This window comes from Galleria mellonella, unplaced genomic scaffold (genome assembly GCF_026898425.1).
Source record: "Galleria mellonella isolate WM207_F2 unplaced genomic scaffold, CSIRO_AGI_GalMel_v1 utg270, whole genome shotgun sequence".
NCBI classification, from domain to species: Eukaryota; Metazoa; Arthropoda; class Insecta; order Lepidoptera; family Pyralidae; genus Galleria; species Galleria mellonella.
The window spans coordinates 2,458,508-2,481,765 of NW_026442062.1; the positions used below are offsets into that span (position 1 = coordinate 2,458,508).

Here is a 23,258-nt window from a genome sequence, read left to right on the forward strand (position 1 = left end):
ATTTGGGGGACATAAATGAGATAAAAAAAGCTACGACGGGGCAGCTGAGAAACCTACAACCAGAGGACTTTCAAGGAGCCTTCTCACAGTGGAAACGGCGTTGGCACAAGTGCATTACGAGGTTTGTCCGGAAAGTACGTATAAAAGTTTTTTAAAAATTTTATTTTACAATTATTCAGGTAAATCAATTTTATCCCCTTCAAAGTACTCCCCCTGTGACATAATGCACTTGTGCCAACGCCGTTTCCACTGTGAGAAGGCTCCTTGAAAGTCCTCTGGTTGTAGGTTTCTCAGCTGCCCCGTCGTAGCTTTTTTTATCTGATTTATGTCCCCCAAATGCCGCCCCCGAAGTACCAATTTGGTTTTTGGGAACAAGAAGAAGTCACACGGGGCCAAATCCGGCGAATAGGGGGTGTTCGGTCACCGTAATGGAATTTTTACTCAAAAACTCACGGACAACAAGAGAGGTGTGGGCAGGGGCATTGTCGTGGTGAAGAATCCAACGCCCCTCTCGCGCCAATTCTGGACGAACTCGTGCCACACGAGCTTTGAGGCGTCTGAGCACATCGACGTAGAATTTTCCATCAACTGTCTGGCCTGGAGGGACGAATTCTTGATGGACAATCCCCCGAACATCGAAAAAAACAATCAACATTGTCTCGGCCCTCTCTGAATCTTTTTAGCCACTTGTGGACGGTTGGTTCCTTCACAGCATCATCCCCATAAACTGTTCTGAGATCGGCAAAAATTTCACGGCCATTCTTGCCGAGTTTCGAGAGAAACTTGATTACGACGCGCTGCTCTTCAACGGAAGCGGGCTCCATGCCGACGGGGTTTCGTTAAGAGGTAACTTCACAGATGGCGTGACAAGCCAGTTCGCACCGCACGGCGGTCAGACCAGAACTGAAGCATTGTTAGGGACATAAGGAAGGGGTCCTGCGCTTACCTGGCCTCCCCACTCCTCTTTCTCGCATTCCAGAACACTTTTATACGAACTTTCCGGACAGACCTCGTATGTCACAGGGGGAGTACTTTGAAGGGGATAAAATTGATTTACCTGAATAATTGTAAAATAAAATTTTTAAAAAACTTTTATACGTACTTTCCGGACAAACCTCGTAAGTAATAAATAAATTAGGTCTACCTATGATTTATTGTTCAAATTTTTTTTAAATCCTTGTTATAATGACGTAACTGAAATTGACATAGCATTGACTATTACAAGTCTTATAAAGTTTAATGGTACTGTGTTCATATAGATATACTAAGGTTATGAAGGGGTTTTGTCCGTTTGTATGTAAGAGTAATCGCAGGAATGACTGAACCGACTCTGAAAATAATTTTACTAGTAGAATACAACAGTAACCCTGAGTACCTAACACATATTAGTTGCCAAATTCGCTTATAGAAAAAACTATTCTCTTCTGCCTATTGTGTTATGAGGATAATTAGTACTCTTTCATATTTTTGTAATCCTGGTACGTTTTGTATTTACTACGTGGTTCTAAGACAACCTATAAGCTCCGTCACGACCTAATATGGTCCACTTTCTTTTACTTTATCAATTGATTTCAGAAACTTAGTTGTTATGTAGATAATAAATGTCTACATATACCTTTGTATAAAGGGAACTTTATGAACTTGCTATGCTTGTCGTTTTCGACAATGTTTCGACAAATTTAAGTTTCAATCGGTGATAACGTCGTAGGTAGGTGTTATGCCGAGCAAATCTGCGATATACAAATTTATTTTTTTCATGTAATTGCATACACATTGTGTTCCTATTATATCGTACCGATAAAACCGTGTTGTGACATGTTTTATGATACCTGACTTATAAAACGTTTATTCCACTCGTAAAGTAGCATTTTCTGGTAATTAACAATTCTCTCAGCTTTCCGAATTTCCTCAACCCTTGTCAATAAGTGAAAACGACTCTTGTCTGCGGGATTACGAAGGTTAAAGATGCCACTCATAATTTTCTCACTTTTACTAGATCTTTGCTAATCAGAATGGGCTTATGTCAGCTTAGATAGAATTCACCAAATAGTTCTTTACTCAAAAGACCCCGAACCTACCCAAAGTTTACCTACTTAGTTTATTAAAAGTAGGTGTAACATTTAAATATAAGTAAAAAACTTTTCATTGTCGACTTAGAAATAAAAAAGAGTTTTTCTAAGCATATAACGAAAGAAAATATGAAAGATCATTAAATTACCTAAGTAAAAAAAAAGTAAATGAAATAGTAATTCTGAAACCTAAAAAGTAAGCCCTTTTGGGACCATATTTAAAGTTGCCCATATTAAAATCAGTTTATCGGTTACATATCCGCATAGCATATGAGGCACTAGGTAATTAAAAAAAAAATGAAAGGTACTTTAAATACTCCAATTGAAGTGGACAATACATTATAGGTACTTCCTTCTTATATATTTATACATTATGTAGACTTCTGTATTCCTGAATTTCGAATATTATTAATTACTTATGTAAAACTATACTTATGTGATTATATATATTCGTTTTATATTTAATGAATGAGCAACATGAATTGGCTATATAGCATCTAATGTGATGAAATAAAATATATATATATATATATATATATATATATATATATATACGAATTTGTACTCACGTGTAGGTACTATAACGAAATCATAAGGGTCAAAATATGGGTTCGTTAATTTGTTTCATGGAAATTAATTAGAAGGTTTAAAATAGATAAAGAATCCATTTCTTTATCTATTTTGCCAATGCAACAATATTTATAATATTTAATGCAACAATATTTATAATTGATGTTTGTTTGTCACATCGTTATAATAAAACTGAAATTTTCTATTGAATAAATAGGGTTCAACGTTATAAATTATTAAACTTGTAAATTTTTTATTGAAGTTAGTCGAACTATGCAAAAATGAGATGATTTGGTAAAAAATAGATATTATTATATCTATGAGACGAACCTTACTTTTTAAATGTACTACATATTTTGTATAAGTTTTTTGGTTAATCTAGTACAAATTGTATGCGCCAAAAAAAGCAAATGAGTGATTGTGGTAATGGATTTATTTTTAAATTTTGCACCAAACTCTGTTTGTGTATAATTTTAATTTGTTTTTAATATTATTTCAAGGTAGTAGCTAGTTATTTAGACTTAATATATGTATAGATATAAGCATTTCATTTATTCAGTATCCAGATGTAAAGCGTCTGAATAAGTTGTTAATGCCATTCAAAGGATGTCACATTGTTATTAGGGTGTTACAGTATAATTCTTAGAAATGGCACGCTGTGACAAGTCATAGGTTGCAATAGGTGGTTATACTGTAATATCGTTACTGTTGTTATTATGTTTTACTTTCTAACAGACGAGCATCAGATGCTTAATTCTTATCTGGTATAAAATTACCAAGTGTTAACTTTATACATAAAGTTAACAAGTGAGTAAAGATATCATATTAAAACCATCTGCGATTTTCAAAATGGCGACTTACCTACATGTCTTTAATAACTCTAAGCCATTAATAGAAATCTGGGTAAAAACAATAATTACGTGAGTTATGTTTTTTACTTTTTAGGATTCTGAATGAAAATGATACAAAGGTACTCTTATTTATTATTTTATGGCTGTGTTATTAAATTTTTACCTTTATAATTGAGTTTTAAGTCTGTCTACAATACTATGTTTGTATTCTCTAATTTAGTGAGCATAAAAATGTTTTTTTGTGTATTTTATTAATTTTGTACATACGTAATACCAACATCATACATTAACATTCCAAAATTATAACTGCCAATAAAATACTTAGGCATCATGCACGAATCTAGCATAGGTACTATCTATTAGAATAGTATTTTGTAGAATATATTGTACTAAAGATACTTATTTTATATACAATTATGTATACAATTTTCGAACTCTATATAAGTTTGAAATGTTCTTCTGTATAATTTTTTGTTAACATAAAATTGTTATTTTTTTTATTTGTATTTTATTAATTTTTAGGAACAAATGCACATTCAGCCATTAAAATATAAACAATAATTTGCATAAACTGTATTATTTTATATACAATAATATAAAAAATATAGATATAATGTGCATTTATCTTGCTATTTTACTATAAGTAGTTAAGTCATGTAATAATTTTAAATTTGTAGGTAATATGTATTTCTTAAGAAGGTTGGAATAATGGAATTAGACGGAATGAATATGAATTTTTCTACGCCTAGGTAATTTCCTGGAGTTATTACCATATTAGAAAAATTCTATGTACCTATGGTGTTTTCATATCTTAATTATTATTGAAAATATTGTAATAGATTATATTAATTGATGTGCTACAAGTAATAATAATATTACTGTATCGATGTTTCTGTTATATACGCTCTTTGCTATGTCTATGGACACAAAATGACAATAATAAATTATTGGAGGAATGTTGGTTTGTTTATTTTGCTTTTAATGCAGATACAAGTACATACCTATATAAATTCGAGAGTCGAAACTGTATATTGATTTTCAAAACATCATTTTTTATTAAGTGATCTGTTCCAAGGTGAGGTCCTGCTTAGGGTTAAAGAAAAGATACAAATTATAAGAACTATTGAGGTCAGAAGGAAAAAAATATTAAGACACTTGATACGACACGATGACCTTATGAATATTATAGTAGAAGGCGAAAAAGAAAGAAAGAGGAAAAGAGGGAGACCAAGGCATAGTTACATCAGGCAGATCATGGAAAAAGTTGGTGTCGTGTCGTTGTGTATGTGGAGCATATTAATAGGTGAAAAGACTCGCAGAAAATCGTAGTGAGTGGCAAGATCTCTATCGATAAGAGCGCAGCTCTTAATACGATAGATAGATCTAAAATACGATAGATAGATAGAATCTTTACTAAGTAATGTTTTTTAACTAGGTTGGTTGTGAAATCTGTTTTTTCAAATCGCCTAAATGACTGTTTATCATAGACTAAGGATAGACCACCATTTACATATATCTTTATCTTAACAAAATTTATATGACAATGACAGTGACGACTGAATTGACAGTGACAGTATTGGTATATAAATATGATATACATTCGTTTGTGACAGATGAAACGACCGATTAAATGAAAATAATTCTATTTAAAAAATCAAAATAAAGAATTTAAAGCCACCCTGTGAATAATAGTGTTCTTTGATTGAAAGAGCGTGATTTACGTGACTACTTGCATTGAATATTGTGTTATCGTCAATCTATTTGATTTATCATCAGTTACAAAAATGGTGAAATTTGGTAAAAATAAATTTAAGGCTCTAAATAAGATAGCCAAAAAACATAGCAATTCTTCAGGTTCTACATCAAACAAGGTTTTGAAAAGGAAAATAAATGCAGAAAAAAAGGTTTCTTTTCAGAAAGAAGTTTTAATAAAAGAAGCCGTTTCTGAATCTGTAGACAATCAACTAGTCAAAAATGTTACTCTTCACGAAATGTTACTTAATGAGTTAGCTAAAAAGCCGAAACCGAAGAAAACCAAACTGCAAGAGGCAACCCAAACCCCAAAATTGAAACCAGTAAAGAAACAAAAACAACGTCAAAAAATGCAAATAAGTGATACGAAACTTTTGTTAAGTCTTATGAAAAAGAAATAGATGTAGTTTCAAAAAGTAACATTCTTTAACTTTCATTTATAACCTCTATCTATATAAATACCTAACATGAACTTCAAATTACATCAAATACTTGAAAATAATTTTACTATTACACAACTTAGAATCTTAAATGTGTATATACATATATTATGCAATTTAAAATGGCAAACAAATAGATGGCCTCCTGATTAAAAATGGTTACTGTCACCTATAGAATGAACAACATTATGGGCATCATAAACTATACGAAAATATCCCAAGATACAACTCATGTGTTGTGATTCCTGTGGACTAGGGTGTTCCCACCCTTCCAATCAAGGGAACATGGATTGTTAATAATGGTGGATGAAAATTCCCATTGTCAGCAATATACTGTTTTTTTTTTGTAATGGATGATAATGGAATGGTAACCCCGCCTGCGCTATCGGTATACACTGGCAGGGGACCAGTGAGAGATGATAGGTGAGGATGAAAAGGCAGGTCAGTTAGCTCATCATGACGAATTCAACGATAAATTAGTCTCGATGGTTTCCAGGGGGAACCACATGGAGGTTGATCTGATGGGGTATATTGATAGCAATGGGGACTAACCTCTCCTTTACTAACAACCCCTCCCCCCTGCAATATACTCTGTTAGACTGACCTCTATGCAGTTCCTCATGGAAACTATCATGATTAATTCTTTTTGAATACACCACAATGGGCTAACTGACTTGGTTTCTTTCTCACTAATCAAAGTTCACTGGTACCCCGCCAAGAATATAATGATAGCACAGGGAGGATTACCATTACATTATCATCCACTAAGGACCCTTCAAACCCTGGGGGGTGGGGGGCGCAAATGGATTGTTAGTAATGGGGATTAACAACCCCATTGCTAGCAATACATCCGTTCAGATCAACCTCCTTGCGGCTTCTCTGTAAACCATGGTATTTAATTCTGGATGAATTCATCACAATGGGATTATTGGTCTGCTTTATAATTCTTACTTATCATTACACACTGCCCTGCAAGTGTATATTGGTAGTGTAGATGGGGTTAAAATTTGATTATCAGCCATTGAAAAAAACCTTCAAACCGAAGCAGCCATTCAAGCATAGCTGCTTCACGGTAAAAACATGACTACAAAATCTTTCTCTTGTTTATATGGTATTACTTAGGAACCTGACAGGATATCATTGTTGTTACACTAGTATATGTCACTACATAGACTTAAAACTCAATATTTTATAATAGTACTTTAAGACTTGACATAGGTACTAGTGTCTGTGCAAGCTTCCATTATCGATGACTACATTCAAGTAGTCTGCTCCGAAATGTACTATATAAGTCTATAAGAAAACAGGAAAGGTTGTTTTTTAGGTTCTCAGGACGTATCAAACAAATCTATCAATAATACATAAGTTATCACTGTTGTGTACATGAGATGTAACTACATCGCAAGATCTGATATAAATAATAAAAATAATTTTTATTCAAGTAAACTTAATAATAAGTATTTTGAATAGTAATTAACCTTCCAATTTGGAACTCACTTTCAGCTGATAAGAGCGGGCAAAAAACAGCTGTTGCTTTTTTCAAATAACTATCACAAACTTCATATTAATAAATGAAAAGAAAAATCTAGAAGCACCCGTTCACCAGCATGGCGGATGAGCCAACCATCCAAGCAAAACCAACCTTGTTGAGCCTGGTTGGCTGGTCACTGAAACGAGCTGGTTTAATACCACAAGTCTTACCATGTTTGTTATTTTAATTATTGCAAAAAAGAATTGGGAAAACATTTATAATACAGTTAAAATAGATCATTTGTTTTCCCTTTATTAGTGTCTGTTCACACAGAAGTAGTTTAGGGCAGTAACAAAGTGTAATGTAAAAATAAACTTTATTTCAATTATATTAAAACTCACATTTAACATGATCTCTTTTCCTCTCTAAGTTGGCATGTGTAAATCAAGGTGTGAACGGATACTTAATCTAATTCAATACAATAATAATCACACATTCTACCCAAAGGTTATCTGGAAGAGATGACTTAGCAATAAGACTGCCTTTTGTACTACACTATACTTATTGCAAATTTTTCAACAAGTCCTGTAATATTGGTTAAATAATGTGAAATAAATAAATAAAAAAATACTTGATGGAGAAGCCTTGATATTTCTACTTCTTTATATCTGTCAAATGGGAAATATGATAAATACAACTTCTATATTCTACACACACGTGTGTAGAATCCTTATAGAAGTTCCCATAATTCAACAATATATAGGAAATTTAGTTCTTGACATAGACCTTAAACGGATTCCATGGATTCTATTAGATTGCATTACATACCTACATTCTGCTTGTTAATTTTAAATAAATAAATGTTGAATACAAACAAAAATTAAGCTATCATACATTTTTTTTCAAATTTTCCAGAACTTAATTTTTTGTAATATAAATAAATTTTGTCATCTTAGGGTATTTATTCTTTATTATGATTCTCGCATATCGGCGTAGGTGTGAAGCTAAATTAATTTTTCGTGGTTTCTCAATGATACTAATTTAGCGACTATTTTTTTTCAAATTTTTTTTATTCAACTTAGAATGGCAAACAAGCTGACGGCCCACCTGATAAAAAGTGGTAACCGTCGCCTATAGACATGAGCAATACCATGGAAATAACAGAGTATACCGTTTCGCTCATGATACCTCCCATGCGTTGCCATTCCTGAGGACTCAGGTGTTATTCCTATATATATTATAAACCGAAACACAGCCATGCAAACACAACTGCTTCACGGTAGAAACACGAATGGGACAGGGGTACCCAAGCAATCGACTTTTGTACAGTCTCCCTCTGGTATATAGTAATTTATTAATCTACCTCAAATAATGTATAATTTTAGTTACATACATATCTGTCACGCCTGTCTCCAATTAGGGTAGGCAGACAAACCTCCCTCGCCTCTTACACATTCATCAATCTTTTCATATACGCTCGCCGGTTACGGGTACTTTTAATTTTAGTAGTAATATGAAATTAAATAAAACATGAATTATGAATTTAAAACCTTTATTTGATTCACTTGTGACAAATATTAGTTCTATAGGTAGGTAAAGTAATGAATTATATCTTAAATTATCAGATATTACATACTTAAGATGAAATCTATTATTCTATTTCTTTATTTTTGAAGAAAGATGAAATAATAATATACGTGATTTTCTAATCAATTAAAATTCAATATTTAAAAAAAAGACATCTGTAATCCTTAGATTATTAGATAGTCTTCGTAAAAACGCTTCGAAAAAAGCGGGTCAACTTTTTCATACAATTGTGTACAAAACAAAGTTATCTGATTATTAAATAGGTAAGTCATAACATAAATATAATTAGGATTAAATAATCAATAAATAATACATATTTAACTTGGAGGAAAATGCGTAGATAAATAATAAGAATGCGGTAGACACGAGCTTCACAATTCTTTAAAGCAATAGCTTTAACAATTTTTTTTTTTTACTTAGCCGATTCCTTTAAATACCAATATCTCAGAATCTTTGTATATTTAAAATCTGTATTAGTTTTAGAATTAATTGAAATTTTAACTTTATTTTGTTAATTCTTATAGAAATAATAACATATTACTTTAAATAAAATAATAAAAACAATTGTTATTAAAAAAATCCACCGCATTTCGGTAATTTTAATTCAGTTGTGGAGATTGTTATCGGATATTTACAAAAAAAAATGGCGCGAGTTTTTTTTAAAGAAATTTTTATATTTGTTGTATTAATGCTTAAAATTGAAAATATTTACCGATTATGAGTGATTCCTTAATTAGTTCTATTTTTTATCCTTTAATTTTTGCTTCTTTTTATTGCGCAAAAACTTATTTCAATTAAATATAGATACGCCAAGATACGTAGCAAGTGTATCTACGGTAAATATGTAGAAAACGAGTCACTTAACTGATGATTGGTTACAAAAAGTTGACCCCTTTTTGAGATTCGAGGTATAAGTTCTATATAAGTTTTAACCATTGTTCGTAAAATATTTAAATACATATACAATACTTTATTAAGTCTTGTAAATGATAGATATATAGATATTCTTTATTGTTTCCTCCAAAGGATTACAATAGTAAACTTATTATAGATACAATCAATTAGTGGGAAAGTAATGGGTGAACTTATTGCTAAAAGCGGACCCTTTCAGGCTACCTTCTTTTAGGCATCCTATCTTTTTGAGAGGAGTAATTATAAACAGTTGAAATTAAATAATTAATTTAAATTATCGATTTTATAATTTAATTGACCTAAAGTTTTAGATTATATAGATATAGTGTCTCCATACAAATACTTCGAGAAAAACAGGTCAACATATTATTACAATTTAGCGTGATAGAGTTCTAAGTGATTCCTTTAATTTCTATATTATTTTGTCTCATAAATTCTGCACTTTTCAAAATACACTGTGTGCGTAAGTATATATGTATAAAATTAATAAAAAAATTAGTCAACTAATTTGACAAAAAATTGCCCCGTTTTTGAGGCTCGAAGTTCTATCTATAATTATAATCTAAATCTAAAGTATATGTGAAATAAAGAAAACGTTAATCCTTTTTTTATTACCACTACAATGGTTTCATATCGATTAAAATTGTAAACAATTCTAGCACAACTATTCAATAAATTTTCCGATGTTATAATGTAGAATGATAATAAATAAACACCATAAAACATAAAGTAATAGATTTAAATTACATTTTTATTTTGAGATGCCAAAATGACATGACTATTTACCGAAATAAAAGTGATTTGCCTTTTTGTATGTTTTATTTTTAAATGGCTAAATTGGATAAACTTACATATTGTGCCACATATACAAATTTTCTCTCATGTCATAAGCATATTTATTTTTTCTTTTAATATAGCTCATTAGTTTATCAGTTATAAATAACGAAATGTATAAATAATCAGTAATTTCTATGAAGAATGGATTATTTAGCAACAATGTAGCAAAGTAGTTTATTTTGCTATACGACTACAGCCTAATCAATTTTACGAATCTAATATTAATTAATAATTGTAATTACGATAAATAAAACAGTTGGTAATTGAGTGGCACGGTATAAAAGCAGATGGAGAGACAATGACGTTAAATCAGATATATCGTTAGTCGCATTCTAAAACTATCATTTAAATTTTTACAAAAGAATTTTTTACTATCAATAGGGTCATGTTGGTATGTAAACACGCTTCTACTAAACTATTTAACTAAAATATTAATTTTAGTGGTAGCTCAAGATAATAGGGTTTCAGAATCAAGTCAATGATTAAAAATTGGCGAAATATAGATCACTCGTATTTCCAATCTGGAATCAGTTATGAATGAGTGACTATTATAGTTCTTATCCTTTTCTTAGCGACCAACCGTACAGTCTTTTTAAGTATCAGTTCAGTTAACCGGTACACCTCATTTTGGTATAACGTCCCTACACCGTAATGCTAAAAGTCATCTACGTTTATATTATTCTATCCTAGACATTTTTTTTTAATTTAAAACAAAGTGAAATTATTTTGTCTACTTAACATGCACTTAACATATTTTTAATTTATTACTCAATATCAAATTATTATATAGAATCAGTATTAGATTTATTTACTTAGGATACACCTATTATATTGGTTTACATTCCACCTGCTCAGAAAGAGGTTATTTTGTTTCCCCAGATCAGGAGATAAAGCATATAGAGGTGGCTATTATAATACTCAAAATATTAAGTATTAAAAGTACAGATGAGAAACAACATCTTAAAATATAAGGTTCAAGTTGTAGTAATTTCCACATACATATGCGGAAAAAAACATTAAAGAAAAGAACATTAATTAAAATAGTAGAGAATAGAAGAGGCAAAATGCTGAGTCACCTTATACGACATGGCGATTTTTTAGGAGCATAGTAGAAGGAAAAATAGAGGGCAAAAGAGGAAGAGGAAGACCGAGGAATAACTACATGGGACAGATAAAAGAAACACTAGGTGTCATGTCGTATAGGGAGGTCAAGGATATGGCCTGGGATAGAGCTGGCTGAAAGAAGATGCATAAATTAGTTGCACCAACCAGAGGAAACTCTTAAATGAAAAGAAAAAGAGAGAGAGGAAAAAAATATGATTCCCATTTCAATCGTTCCTTTATGAAAAACGTATTTTTATTAATTATATAATTTATAAATTTTGTCAACTCGCTGCACTTATAAATAAAATTCACTTTGTTTTACATGAAAACTATTTTATTCTTATTACATTATGCCTTTATCTATGAAGGTAAATGTTTTATATAATATCAAAATAAAATAATAAGTTGACCAATCTCCATACATACAAGTATGGGGATTACATTAATATGTATTAAATATTATGGAGATTAGAAACCACTAGTCACATATCATACATAAAAGTTTAAACTTAAAATAAAATTGGTATTCTTGATTATATCCACAGATGAAAATATTTTGATGGAAAATTAATAACATTAAACGTCGTCTTTAAGGCTGTACTATAAATTGGACAAATATGAAAATGGGGAAGTGCATTAGAATATATTGGCGAATGGGAAGGTGCGCAACTAGAATCGTCCACGGCCGCGGCCTCTGCCCCTTCCGCGGGTTGCACGTGGGGTCCGAGGTGTCGCGGGAACGGTGGGAGCCTCTTCCTTGACTGGAGAAGACTCTTTTTCCTCCTTAACTACCTTTTCTGGTTCTGGTTCTGGTTCGGCTTTCACTTCTGGGGTCGGTTCCGTCTCCTGCTCCTGCTTCACAGAAGTCTTATCATTTTCAACACCTGAAAACAGAAATTGCATTGAATATTTGTAGATATCAGTATAGAAAAAATGGGTTAGAGCTTTCGTTCGGAACCTGGATTAGGAATTTATTGTGTTGTGGTCAAATGTGCTCAAATTGAAGAAATGACACATACAGCAATAAAATGTACTTACTATGTAACTGAGTGTTGTAATATGCTGTCTGCATTATTCATAAAAATACTTTTTCTATAACCTAAACCACAAAATGTCACTGCATGCGTAGCAATTATAGATTGAGAAATACACAGTGTAACTGGTTATCATCAATTTTAGATTAGAGGTCTAATACTGAAACCTAGTTAAGACTACTAAATGCGAGCGTAATATCTAAAAACATCCCAAGAATGATCAACCAATTGTTGGCTGATGCACAAGTTTTTGATAATTGAGGTAGACAATATAATAGTTACTCGCGACTTTATCCGCGTGACCGGGATATGTTTACCTACAAGGATAAAAAGTAGCCTATATCCTTTTCCATCTTATATATTATGTAGTCAATTTCATAGTTATTGGTTTAATCATTAAGGAGCTATAAGGTAAACATACTTTCACATTTATAATATTAGTAAAGATTAAATAGGCTATTAATGTGTCTTTCTATTACAAAGATCACAAGTTAGATTTACAAATAATATATAAAACAATTCTCAATATTTCTTAATGATTATTTTAAGTTTTTCTATTAAAATAGAACGTCACATTACCACGGAATTATTAACGATAGCGCGTTTTTGACGTGTACACTACTATTAGTTAATACATAGTTCATTACCACACCTGCAGTGATATTATACTACAATAGTGAAAAAATAGGATATATTGATAGGTAAAATATGAAGGAGATACCAATATGTTAAACAGACACGATGTAGACAAAAATAAAAAAAAGTATATATAAAAAAAATACTCACTACATTCATCCTGCAGAATCTCGTCAACAGAGCGCTCCCAGTCCTCCAAGTCCTCTGGTATAGTATTGTCAACCATGACAGAGTTCTCTGGCTCTTCTGTACATACAGTAACACAATTATTTAAAAAAAAATTAGAAGTCTTAAGAGCAGAATGGGAGGAGAATCTAGCCTCAAAAATGAAGTCCAAATGGGGAAGAATTTGCACTGAACAGGCACACACACATATACTTGAACATTTGAAATTACATACTATCCTAACACCTCACAGTGGGGAGAAGGGATTGTTAGTAATGGCGACTGGTGGCTCTATTGCTAGCAATGCACTCTGTCAGGTCGACCTTCACGCGTTTCCCTTGAAAATCATCTTAGTGGAATTCGTCATAATTGGCTAATTAACTTGCTGTCATCCTCATCTGTCAACTCTCACTGTTGTCCCGCCAGCTTATACGGATGAGTACATTGCTAGCAATAATAATATTTTTTTGTAGAAGTTAAAAAATAATAATAAATAGTTTTATTTTCTCTTCACAATTTATCACAGTGGAATACAATGAGACATGCTTATATTAAAGTAATCAAATTATAAATATAATTGTAAGAGACTGGTGCCTGAGATAGTTATAAGAATACCTGTATTACAGGTCTTTGTTTTTTTTTAAAAACTTTGTTTTCTGTCGCTTTGTTTTTTGCGACAACCTTCTAATCTGTATTAATATATCTGTGTATACAACCGATGATTTTTTTTAAATTATATATATATATATATATATATATATATATAAATAAATTTGTGTATATATAAATTTGTAAACTATGTGTGTAAATGTATAAAGACTATCGTATCTAGTATTTAGTCCACTATTCTTGCTCCGTTCTCTCTTGCCACGACCCTCAACACTTTGCAAAATTAATAAATATGTCCCTAGTTTGACTGTTTGTATTACAGGTCATCAGGGCCTCACTTTTCCTTTCCCACCCTCAGGAAAATTAGGAGGGAGGTTATGCGGCCCATTAGGATTACTAGCTTTCGTCATCCACGTGACCCCTCTGGAGACCACGACCTTTTCCAGAAGGGAGATGCGGTGGCGGCGAATTCATTACGTTCGCGATAGGCCAACTGACTTCATGTTCAACTGTCTTCATTCACTGGTACCCCACCAGCGCAAGCATGGCGATCAATATTAATAGCGTAGCGAAAGTTACCAGTCAATTTATTTCATTACAAACAAAATAACACAGGTGTTATTCGGCAGAGAGAACTATTAGGGATGCATTTTTAGTCTTAAAAAAAAAAAAAAAAACAACTAGGGTTACTTTCCACGTGGATTAATTCTGAAGTTTGAATTAAAATATTAACTGAACGGTACCTTTTATAGTCTCACGGTGTCCGTTTTCAATTTCGTCCTCGTTCTGCTCATCATCGGGCGTGGTCTTACGTCGCTTCCAGTTTCCGGACTCCTCGCTGTTCATAGGTCTCTTTACGGTGTCCTGGGTTTGCTGTTACATAATAATTAATTTTATTGATTTAATGGTACCATAATTTAGTTTTATGGATTTTAAATATTTAACCCCTCGAGCGTTTATTCATCATACGCTGTACCAAACAAAAATATGGTACCGCGCGCTAATGCAACAGCGTCTGTTGCATAACTCAGTTTGCAGCGTTATTTTCATTAAATTTATGAAGGTCATAATTTATGTAGGTTAATAAACCCATTTATACATAACCTCTAATCGAAATTTGGTAATTAAAAAAATCAGTGACGCAGTGGGTGCAGCAAGCTAGCTCCACGGGCTAAAATCTATAAAACTACAATATGGTATTAAGATCTACGCCTCGTAATACTATATTATACCTAATTGAAACCTATTACACCTAATTAAAATTGGTAACTCTCACCTAGAGACAAAAAATATTTAGCATCACAGACATTGTGTACTGTATTACAGACTGTAAAATCTTATCATAAATCTCAAATTGTACCTACTAGAACGGTTTATAATAATCTAACTATAAAGTTCATAGATAAATAATAACTGCTGTGACCATGACATGGTACAATCTTTGTCGAAAAGTCAGCAATAATAAAATCAAGTATAGGTTCTATGTAAATACCGACAATCGCGTTGCATTAAGTCTAGAAAATAAATTTAAATATTTGTGCGAAAGTTTAAAATTAACTGACCTGCATCTGGTTGCCGGACTTTTCAGTGAGAAGACGCAGGAAGAGCTGGTGGTGGCGCCAGGTGCGCAGGTGTACGTCAGCAGTCTCCTCACTGTCCAGCAACTTGCGGCACAGGCGGCACTGCACGCACCGGAGCTCCGTCAGGAACGACCGGCCCACGCCGCGCTCCGTGCTAACAACAGCAAGACAATATTTAATTATTATAATAATAAATACTTAATACGAACAATTTCCGAAAGCACATTCTGAAGGATGGCACTGAGGACATCTGTCGGGCATGTCGCCATCCCGGAGTCACTCAGACATGTGCTTTCGGGTTGTTCAGCTCTTGCCAACACTGAGTACTTGCACAGACACAACCAGGTAGCCAAAATACTCTATCAAGAACTAGCTCTGAAGTACGGCTCATGAAGGAAGAACTAGCTAAACAACTGAGATTGGTCAATCGCTCTAGGCCACTGGTGCTTCACGACAACGCAAGAGCTTGTGCACTGTGTGCACAACAAACAATCACTAAGTTAGATAACCTACAATTGGTATGTCTGCGACATCCACTGTACTCCCTGGACCTTGCTTCAACAGATTACCATTTTCTCCGGAATTTGGACAACTTCTTACAAGGAAAAAAAAATTAAACTCCGATGCGGTAGTCCAAACCGCCTTCAAAGAGTTTATTGATTCTCGCCCTCATGGTTTTTTTTTTTTAGTAAAGGGATCAATGAACTCTCTATGAGATTGCAAAAGTGTATAGATAACAACGGTGCTTACTTTAATTAAATATATTTTACAAAAAAAAAAATCACTCCCGTACAAAACGCCAATTTCATATGTAAGGAACTAATATGTATGTGCACTTTGGAGCACAAAGTAAGTCACAATAACTTATAATAGATCCAAACAAGAATTAAAAAATTAACATGTCAGACTTAAGTGGGGATAAGTTTATTTTGGACTAAGCCTTGGTTTCCAAACAAATATATACATATACTCCTAGGTGTGTGTGTGTGTTATATAAAGTATACTTAAATTTTTTTATATTCCAAATTTATATTCCAAATTCCAAAACGAATTTATATTCCAAAATAGACTATTATATTTCACAACAGATTAATGTGAATAAGCATATAAAGCAGAGTGCCAATGTCCTATATGTTCTCTTTTTTCATTTATTTTCATAATTAGGTCATGGTAGGCTAGTCTAAAATAAAAGTAAGTCTAATATATACCTATAAGCTGGGAACATCTCCAGAGTTGCGTTGCTCAGATCATCACCCTCATTATAATCCAGTATAGTATTTTCAGCATCCAGATTTTCTTCTTTTTTCGCCTCTACATTTTGCTGATCCTCTTCTGTTCCATCTTTATTGACTTCAGTATCCTCCTAAACAATAGAGAATACACATACAACATAACGTATTTATATTACCACATGTATGTTACTTGCGTCAGGGGTGTTCTAAAAAATCTGTCCGATTCTAAAATAAGGGCATACGGGTATACAACCCCGGCTTTCTAAGCCGCTGCAGTGTCCCAGTCTTTTCCGCAACTGCAGTGACTCCTTTTTTACTTTCCTACATAAGTCCCTTATTCCTCTCATTTACTAATTGCCTTTACGCATTTCCAACGTTCCCTTCCTTTTTTCCTCAATCCTTTCTTCCAAACCGTATGTGGCGGAAACCACCAACAAATACATTTCCAAAGAGGATTGACGTCAGACAGGCGGTCGGTTGTAAAACTATAAGCTAAATCCTTTAGTAATATGTTTCAATTTGACAGCACAATCCCCATCTTAAAAAAAGTTTTAATTTGACACAAAAATCCCCATTAACAAAATAATCCGCCATTAAATTCATTGGTTCTTCACTCATTGGAGCCACTCGACCGATTTTGTGCAAACTTCACATAAACCATCTACTAAACAGTCTGAACAAAGCCTAAACATTTGGTTTGGATAGGTGAGCCCGTTTTTGAGTTATAAAATTACAACGAAAAGTAGCATTAATTTTTAAATATATATACTAAGAATGATGTTCACTTACCTGGGTGTCCCCATTCTTATTCTCTTCAGTTTTCTTCACTTGTTTATCGTCGGAGAGCCCATCGCCGCGACGCCAGCGTTGACGATCCTCACGCAAGTACAATTGCTCCATTGACAGCGTCGAGATGACCATTACTGGGGAGTGTGTAAATTAATTACAAACAAATACACTCACGAGTGTAATTCCTGACAGAGTAGTAAACATATTTTACTATATATTTAACATTTCATGAATAAGGATGGCACTTTCTCTAAAGCTGGCACAGTCTGTATCATTTTTATATATTAAAATGGCAATTATAAAAGAGGTTCATTAGCGAACTAAATCTTAATGATTATAGAATGAGATGGAAATAAATATTATTAATATTTTAAGACTTTATTCTGCAACAAAAAACAGAGACTTTAATCGTGACATAATAATGTATTATGGGTTTACTCTCGTATTGACCCCAACATAATCTAACATGACCATTTAATATTAAAATTGGTTTAGAAGTGGCAGCGATATTACATAAAAACATAAATGAATTGAGAACTTCCTAAAATGGTGTAAACAAATTATACTGTTCATATATTTTTAAAATTACTTTTTACACTGACTCCATTTCAAGTTTTAAATTAAGTAACCAACTTTATCAAATGTCATCAAAATTAAAACATTTGCAAGAATTCTCTGATACAAAATATACCCTTTTTTTAATAACATAAATAAACAATTATTTAGACCTCGTTACTCACCCTCGGGTTTGGGTTTAGACATGATCTCCTGTTTATCCTGCATGTTCTTCAGATGCTCAGCAGTCAATCGGTGCTCGTCAAGCTCTAGCCGAGTAGGCATCTCCTTGTGACAGGACGTGCAGGTTGGGTGGAGGTACTTTTTCAGTTTACGATGTCCAACGGTGGTGCGGTGTATCGCGCCATCTGCCGCGTACATATCGCACATAGCACAGTAGAAGTCGCGAGGTGGTTGCTGACCAGTCTTGCGTGTACGTTTCATGTCGCGGATCTGGTGATGATGGGTTAAATTAGTGTTTTATAGATATATATTTTGGGAATTTAAAAGAGGAAGATTTTTGTACATAAATCATCTATATAGGCACTTCTATACCATTTGTATTTCTGCCAAAAACGACTGTGCCTATATAGCTCAAATAATTTAAATACATGTATGTATGTACAGTATGGAAGTACAGTAGTTTAATCATCAGAAATAGTATTACATGTAACATTCCGCTACATGTAGCATTATGTATTCTATGAAGTCTATAGAAGTAGTAACAATAAGCTAAATACCAGATGGATCGTCAACCTGTAGAATGGTGATCTAACAGAATAAGAACCTTATGAAGGTTCTTATCACTTACTTGTAATTGTATAGAAAAAAAATTACCTTGAACTCTTGTCTCATAGTATCTGCGGTCAATGCATAACTCTCAGCTGTTTTCTGCATCATAATAGCGTGAGCTCTTCCGCTCAGGTGGTTCTCAAATGATCTTCCATCCCACATACTCTTATTACAGATATGACATTTCAGCAATTGGGGGTTGATGTCATCATATCGAGTTTTGGGGACATCCTTTTTGATCTCCTCTTCTTTGCCCTGGTTTTGATCATTATTGGTCCCCTCGGCATTATCTTCTTGTTCACTGTTATATACTTAGCATGTTAAAAAGTTGTTTAAATGGAATTTTAAGTATATGCTTACCAATTTGACTTTTTTTTATATAATAAAGGAGCTAAAACTGGTAATATACTAATGTATATATATGCAATTATGCACTCTAGTGATTTCGATGATTGTATACAATTCTGTGTTTGTACATATGTTCTATCTGCTCTGCCTTATACTATAGGGTACAGTGTCACCAGTATCCTAGTTTGTGTTAATAACTTTCTGGCCTGAATGTGGCTATGTAAGATGCCAATTACAGACAAGATGCAAAGATCTCACATGTTTTCTTTAATCTTTGTAAACCACCAGTACCTTTGCAGGACTCAATACTAAGTTCATACATCATTTGCTTTATTTAAAAGTAGCAGTGGCGTATTTTATGTTTCAACCACTCCTCTTTCAAGGCTCAGGAAATGGGAGTAAATATGTAATAATAATAGTCAGCGTATTTTGATCTCAAACTTAGTAGAGATTGTAGTTTGGGTACTAGACAACTGATAAATATGCATAAATATATTTTTAATATCTACATAATTATCCAGATCAATACAAGTAGATATGCGTGATGCAGCGTTTATTGATTGATTGATCTTTACACCAAGATTGTTCATCATTCATGGTTGTTCATCAGTGTTATAATTTATAGAACAAATTAATTTAATATTAAAGCTATTACCTTCGCTGAATCTAATATATAATTGAGCTAATTATAGAAAATATAAATAATCATGTTTACAATTATTATTCACAATTAGGCTCCTTATCATTACATACTATAGCAATTATTATTGGTATTATAACAATATATAGTATTTATTAAGAGCATTAAAAATTTTAGGTTTTATAGTTCAATATATACCTGATTAATAAATATTAAAATATGAAAATATTAAAATATGTAAATACATGTCTGTATGCTTTATTATTTTAACTATACGGCTATCATACATTTGCATATATAGAAAAAATATACAATTTTAATTGGCTGTAAAACTCCATTCAATTAGATGTTATAGTTTTATTTTTCATATTTTTATTATGTGACCCAATTTTAATATTTGAAATTAATGTAATACCTATATTTTTAATTTTCCTTCTACTCTGCAAAATAATTACTTTGATATTTATAAAATTAGTTTTGACCAGTAACCTCATTATTCTCATATTATAATGCCACCCTAGATAGATAGATCTCTCATTATTTTTAAAAACAAAATACAGCTCATGTTAATTGCTGATAATGTAGCTTTATATAATGCAAAAGTATTTTTAAAATTGGTTAAGTATTTTTTGAGTTTGTTTTAATTTTAGTTGGGATAGAATATGTGTAGAATGCGGGACTCAGCACCTAGAATTAGATTTAGCTTTATAATATTACGATTTTGCTCCCCAAAGAAAAATAGTTCACTCATCACAAAATTCATATAGAACTCATTAAGTAGGAAGCCCTATTGATTGTAAAAAACAATTTTTGAATTCAGTTTAGATACATAACATACACACATAAAATACAGAGGAATTGAGAACCTCCTGCTTTTTAGAAATTAAAACAATATTTAATTTTAAAACCTAGTGTGTACATATAGAGAAATCTGTTTAAATATTTTCAACAAACTATTGCATAAAATTAATATAAGTTTGTTATAGATATTTAATGAAAGTGAGCAAGTAAACTAATAGCTTAGTTGTTCACTCAACTGGAAGATCTCTAAAAAAAAAACTAAAGCATAGACAGTCTTGTCTATGGTGAAGACACAGTTCTATTGAGCGTGGCTTATAAACAAACATTTTGGGCAAGTTTTGCCAATTTGGCTAAATAAAGGCCGGTGAACGTAAGATAATATACAATGTGTTAAACAGAAATATATACAACAGGGCTTTATCACAGTTGTGACTTCAGAAAGTCGGTGCAACCACCGGAAGGAAGCTGGTCCTTACCTCTCCTTGACAGGTTTAGCCTTAGAATCGGCATCCTTTTTCGGGAAGCTCTTGTTTTGTTGCCTTTGCCCATCATTGGGCCTGAACGGTTTACGATTGGTGTTGATACGCTCACCAGCGCGATTGTAATTTCCCGTACGCCGGAAATTACCCTGATTGCCCATCTAAAGGGAATTGATCAGAAAAATGTTAGTATGAGTGAGGCTTTATGAGCCACACGAAGAATGCTGAAAATGAAATCTTGCAGTATATAGGCCGGTCAGTTAAACACTAGCCACTGAACATTTTGATTCATGTGTCACATACACATGCACCAAAAGACAAATAATTCTGTAATTTATAAAACATGCATGAGAAACATGGTAAATATTCTTAAAATATGAAAATACTTCAAGATATATTTATACTATTGAGATAGGTACAAGAATCAATTTGTGAGTCATTTACTTCCACATGAGAATGTAAGGAAGGAACCATCAAATGTGATAAATATGAAAACCATGTTTGCCATACTCTAAGCAATCAGTGAGTACCTTGACACTGGTTGCCTAATCATTTTACTATAGTAATCCAATGCCCTATTATTAGTGACAAAATTTTAGTAGCAATATATTGGGTGGAAAAATTATTATAATGTTGTCAACACTACAAGAATCCACATACAGGAGTAGTAATATCACTCTCTGGGCATTTTACAGCATTTGTCGATAAATCAATTGCGACTTTATGTAATAATATTACTATTTATGCGAAAAATATTTAATTTTTCATCATATGCAACTATATCTATATATTATTTTAGTTATTTTACTTACCCTATTAGGTCCATAACCACGATCAAACCGACCCATATTAGGACCAAAGTCCCGTCTTATGGGCATGTCTAATAGTGACGGGACAGGGTTTTGACGGGGTTGGAGGAGATTAATGATGTTGCTGGCCAACGCAAGCGTAGCTTCAGTAGAACCACCTGCGAGAGGCAGCAAATTTGGAAGACCACCACCCGGGCCTCCGCCTTGCCATGGCGAAACACCGCTTCGGCCAAAATTCTTGCCACGATCATTACGGCCGAAATCCATGCGCCGACCGCCGGTCTGAGGTCTCCGATTAGCCATTTGTCTGTTCATAAAAAATTACATGACAACTTGTATCATTAAGGTTAGTTATCACTAGAAGTTTTTTTAGGTGAAATTAATATAATATGTGTGCAGGAGACAGGTGTAGCTATTTAAACAATTATCGTCGAGTCAATTAAAATAAATCTGTCAAATACCACGCACCACGCAAAAAGTCTATTGATTTTTTTAGACCGGTCTCTAAAGACAGCTATCTAAATAGCCAAAAGTGAAATAAACATATTAGACTATATATTGAATGCTATATATATTTACCAAAGATGTAAAAATACACGAAGTCAAGATTTATTGTCTAAATTTAAATCGAAGACAAATATGAAATAAAAGCGTAGTTATAAGAAGAATAACTGCGACGAAAATACAATTATCAATATGGAGGACGTAAATGAGACGCGCGACGAAAAACACAGATTAGCGAGAAACAGATTAGAAACGGGCACAGAATACGAAGAAAATCATTAGTACAAATATCTAAAGATTACCATAAGAGAGTTAAATAATGAGAAAAATACGTTATTATTAATGCATTGAAATAAGTGTAATAAAATCTGCCGACAAGCCCGTCATAAATATATCTATACGAATATAGAGCTACATAAATTGTGTTGAATATATAATGTAGTAATGTAAATGAAAAATTTTTTACATGCACATTTTTTATACAATTGCCCGATATGAATTGACAAAAATAGCAACTGATGTTGTATTTTTCGTCCTCTTTTTACTAAATATACTCTCATAAGAAGAAAGGAGTAAACCATATGATTTACAGTTTTATTTTATCATTACTTCTATGTAATTCCTTGTTCTCAGATACAATCCTTTGTTCTTAGTCGTAGTTAGTAGTAGTTCTAATAACTGATCAATCTGTC

General features: G+C 32.6%; 1 protein-coding gene across 1 annotated transcript; it reads right to left on the bottom strand.

Annotated features, from left to right (window-relative positions):
* Positions 1-8,692: 8,692 nt before the first annotated feature.
* LOC113514351 (zinc finger protein on ecdysone puffs) lies at positions 8,693-22,800 on the bottom strand. The gene is made up of 11 exons (XM_026898419.3): positions 22,642-22,800; positions 22,066-22,369; positions 21,251-21,414; positions 19,031-19,286; positions 18,379-18,646; positions 17,639-17,772; positions 16,826-16,980; positions 15,600-15,771; positions 14,781-14,910; positions 13,414-13,509; positions 8,693-12,477 (listed from the first exon to the last, which is right to left on the bottom strand). Exons 2-11 carry the CDS (start codon positions 22,363-22,365, stop codon positions 12,263-12,265), a joined length of 1,890 nt encoding a protein of 629 aa, XP_026754220.1. The 5' UTR covers positions 22,366-22,369; positions 22,642-22,800; the 3' UTR covers positions 8,693-12,262.
* Between the last annotated feature and the right edge of the window lie 458 nt (positions 22,801-23,258).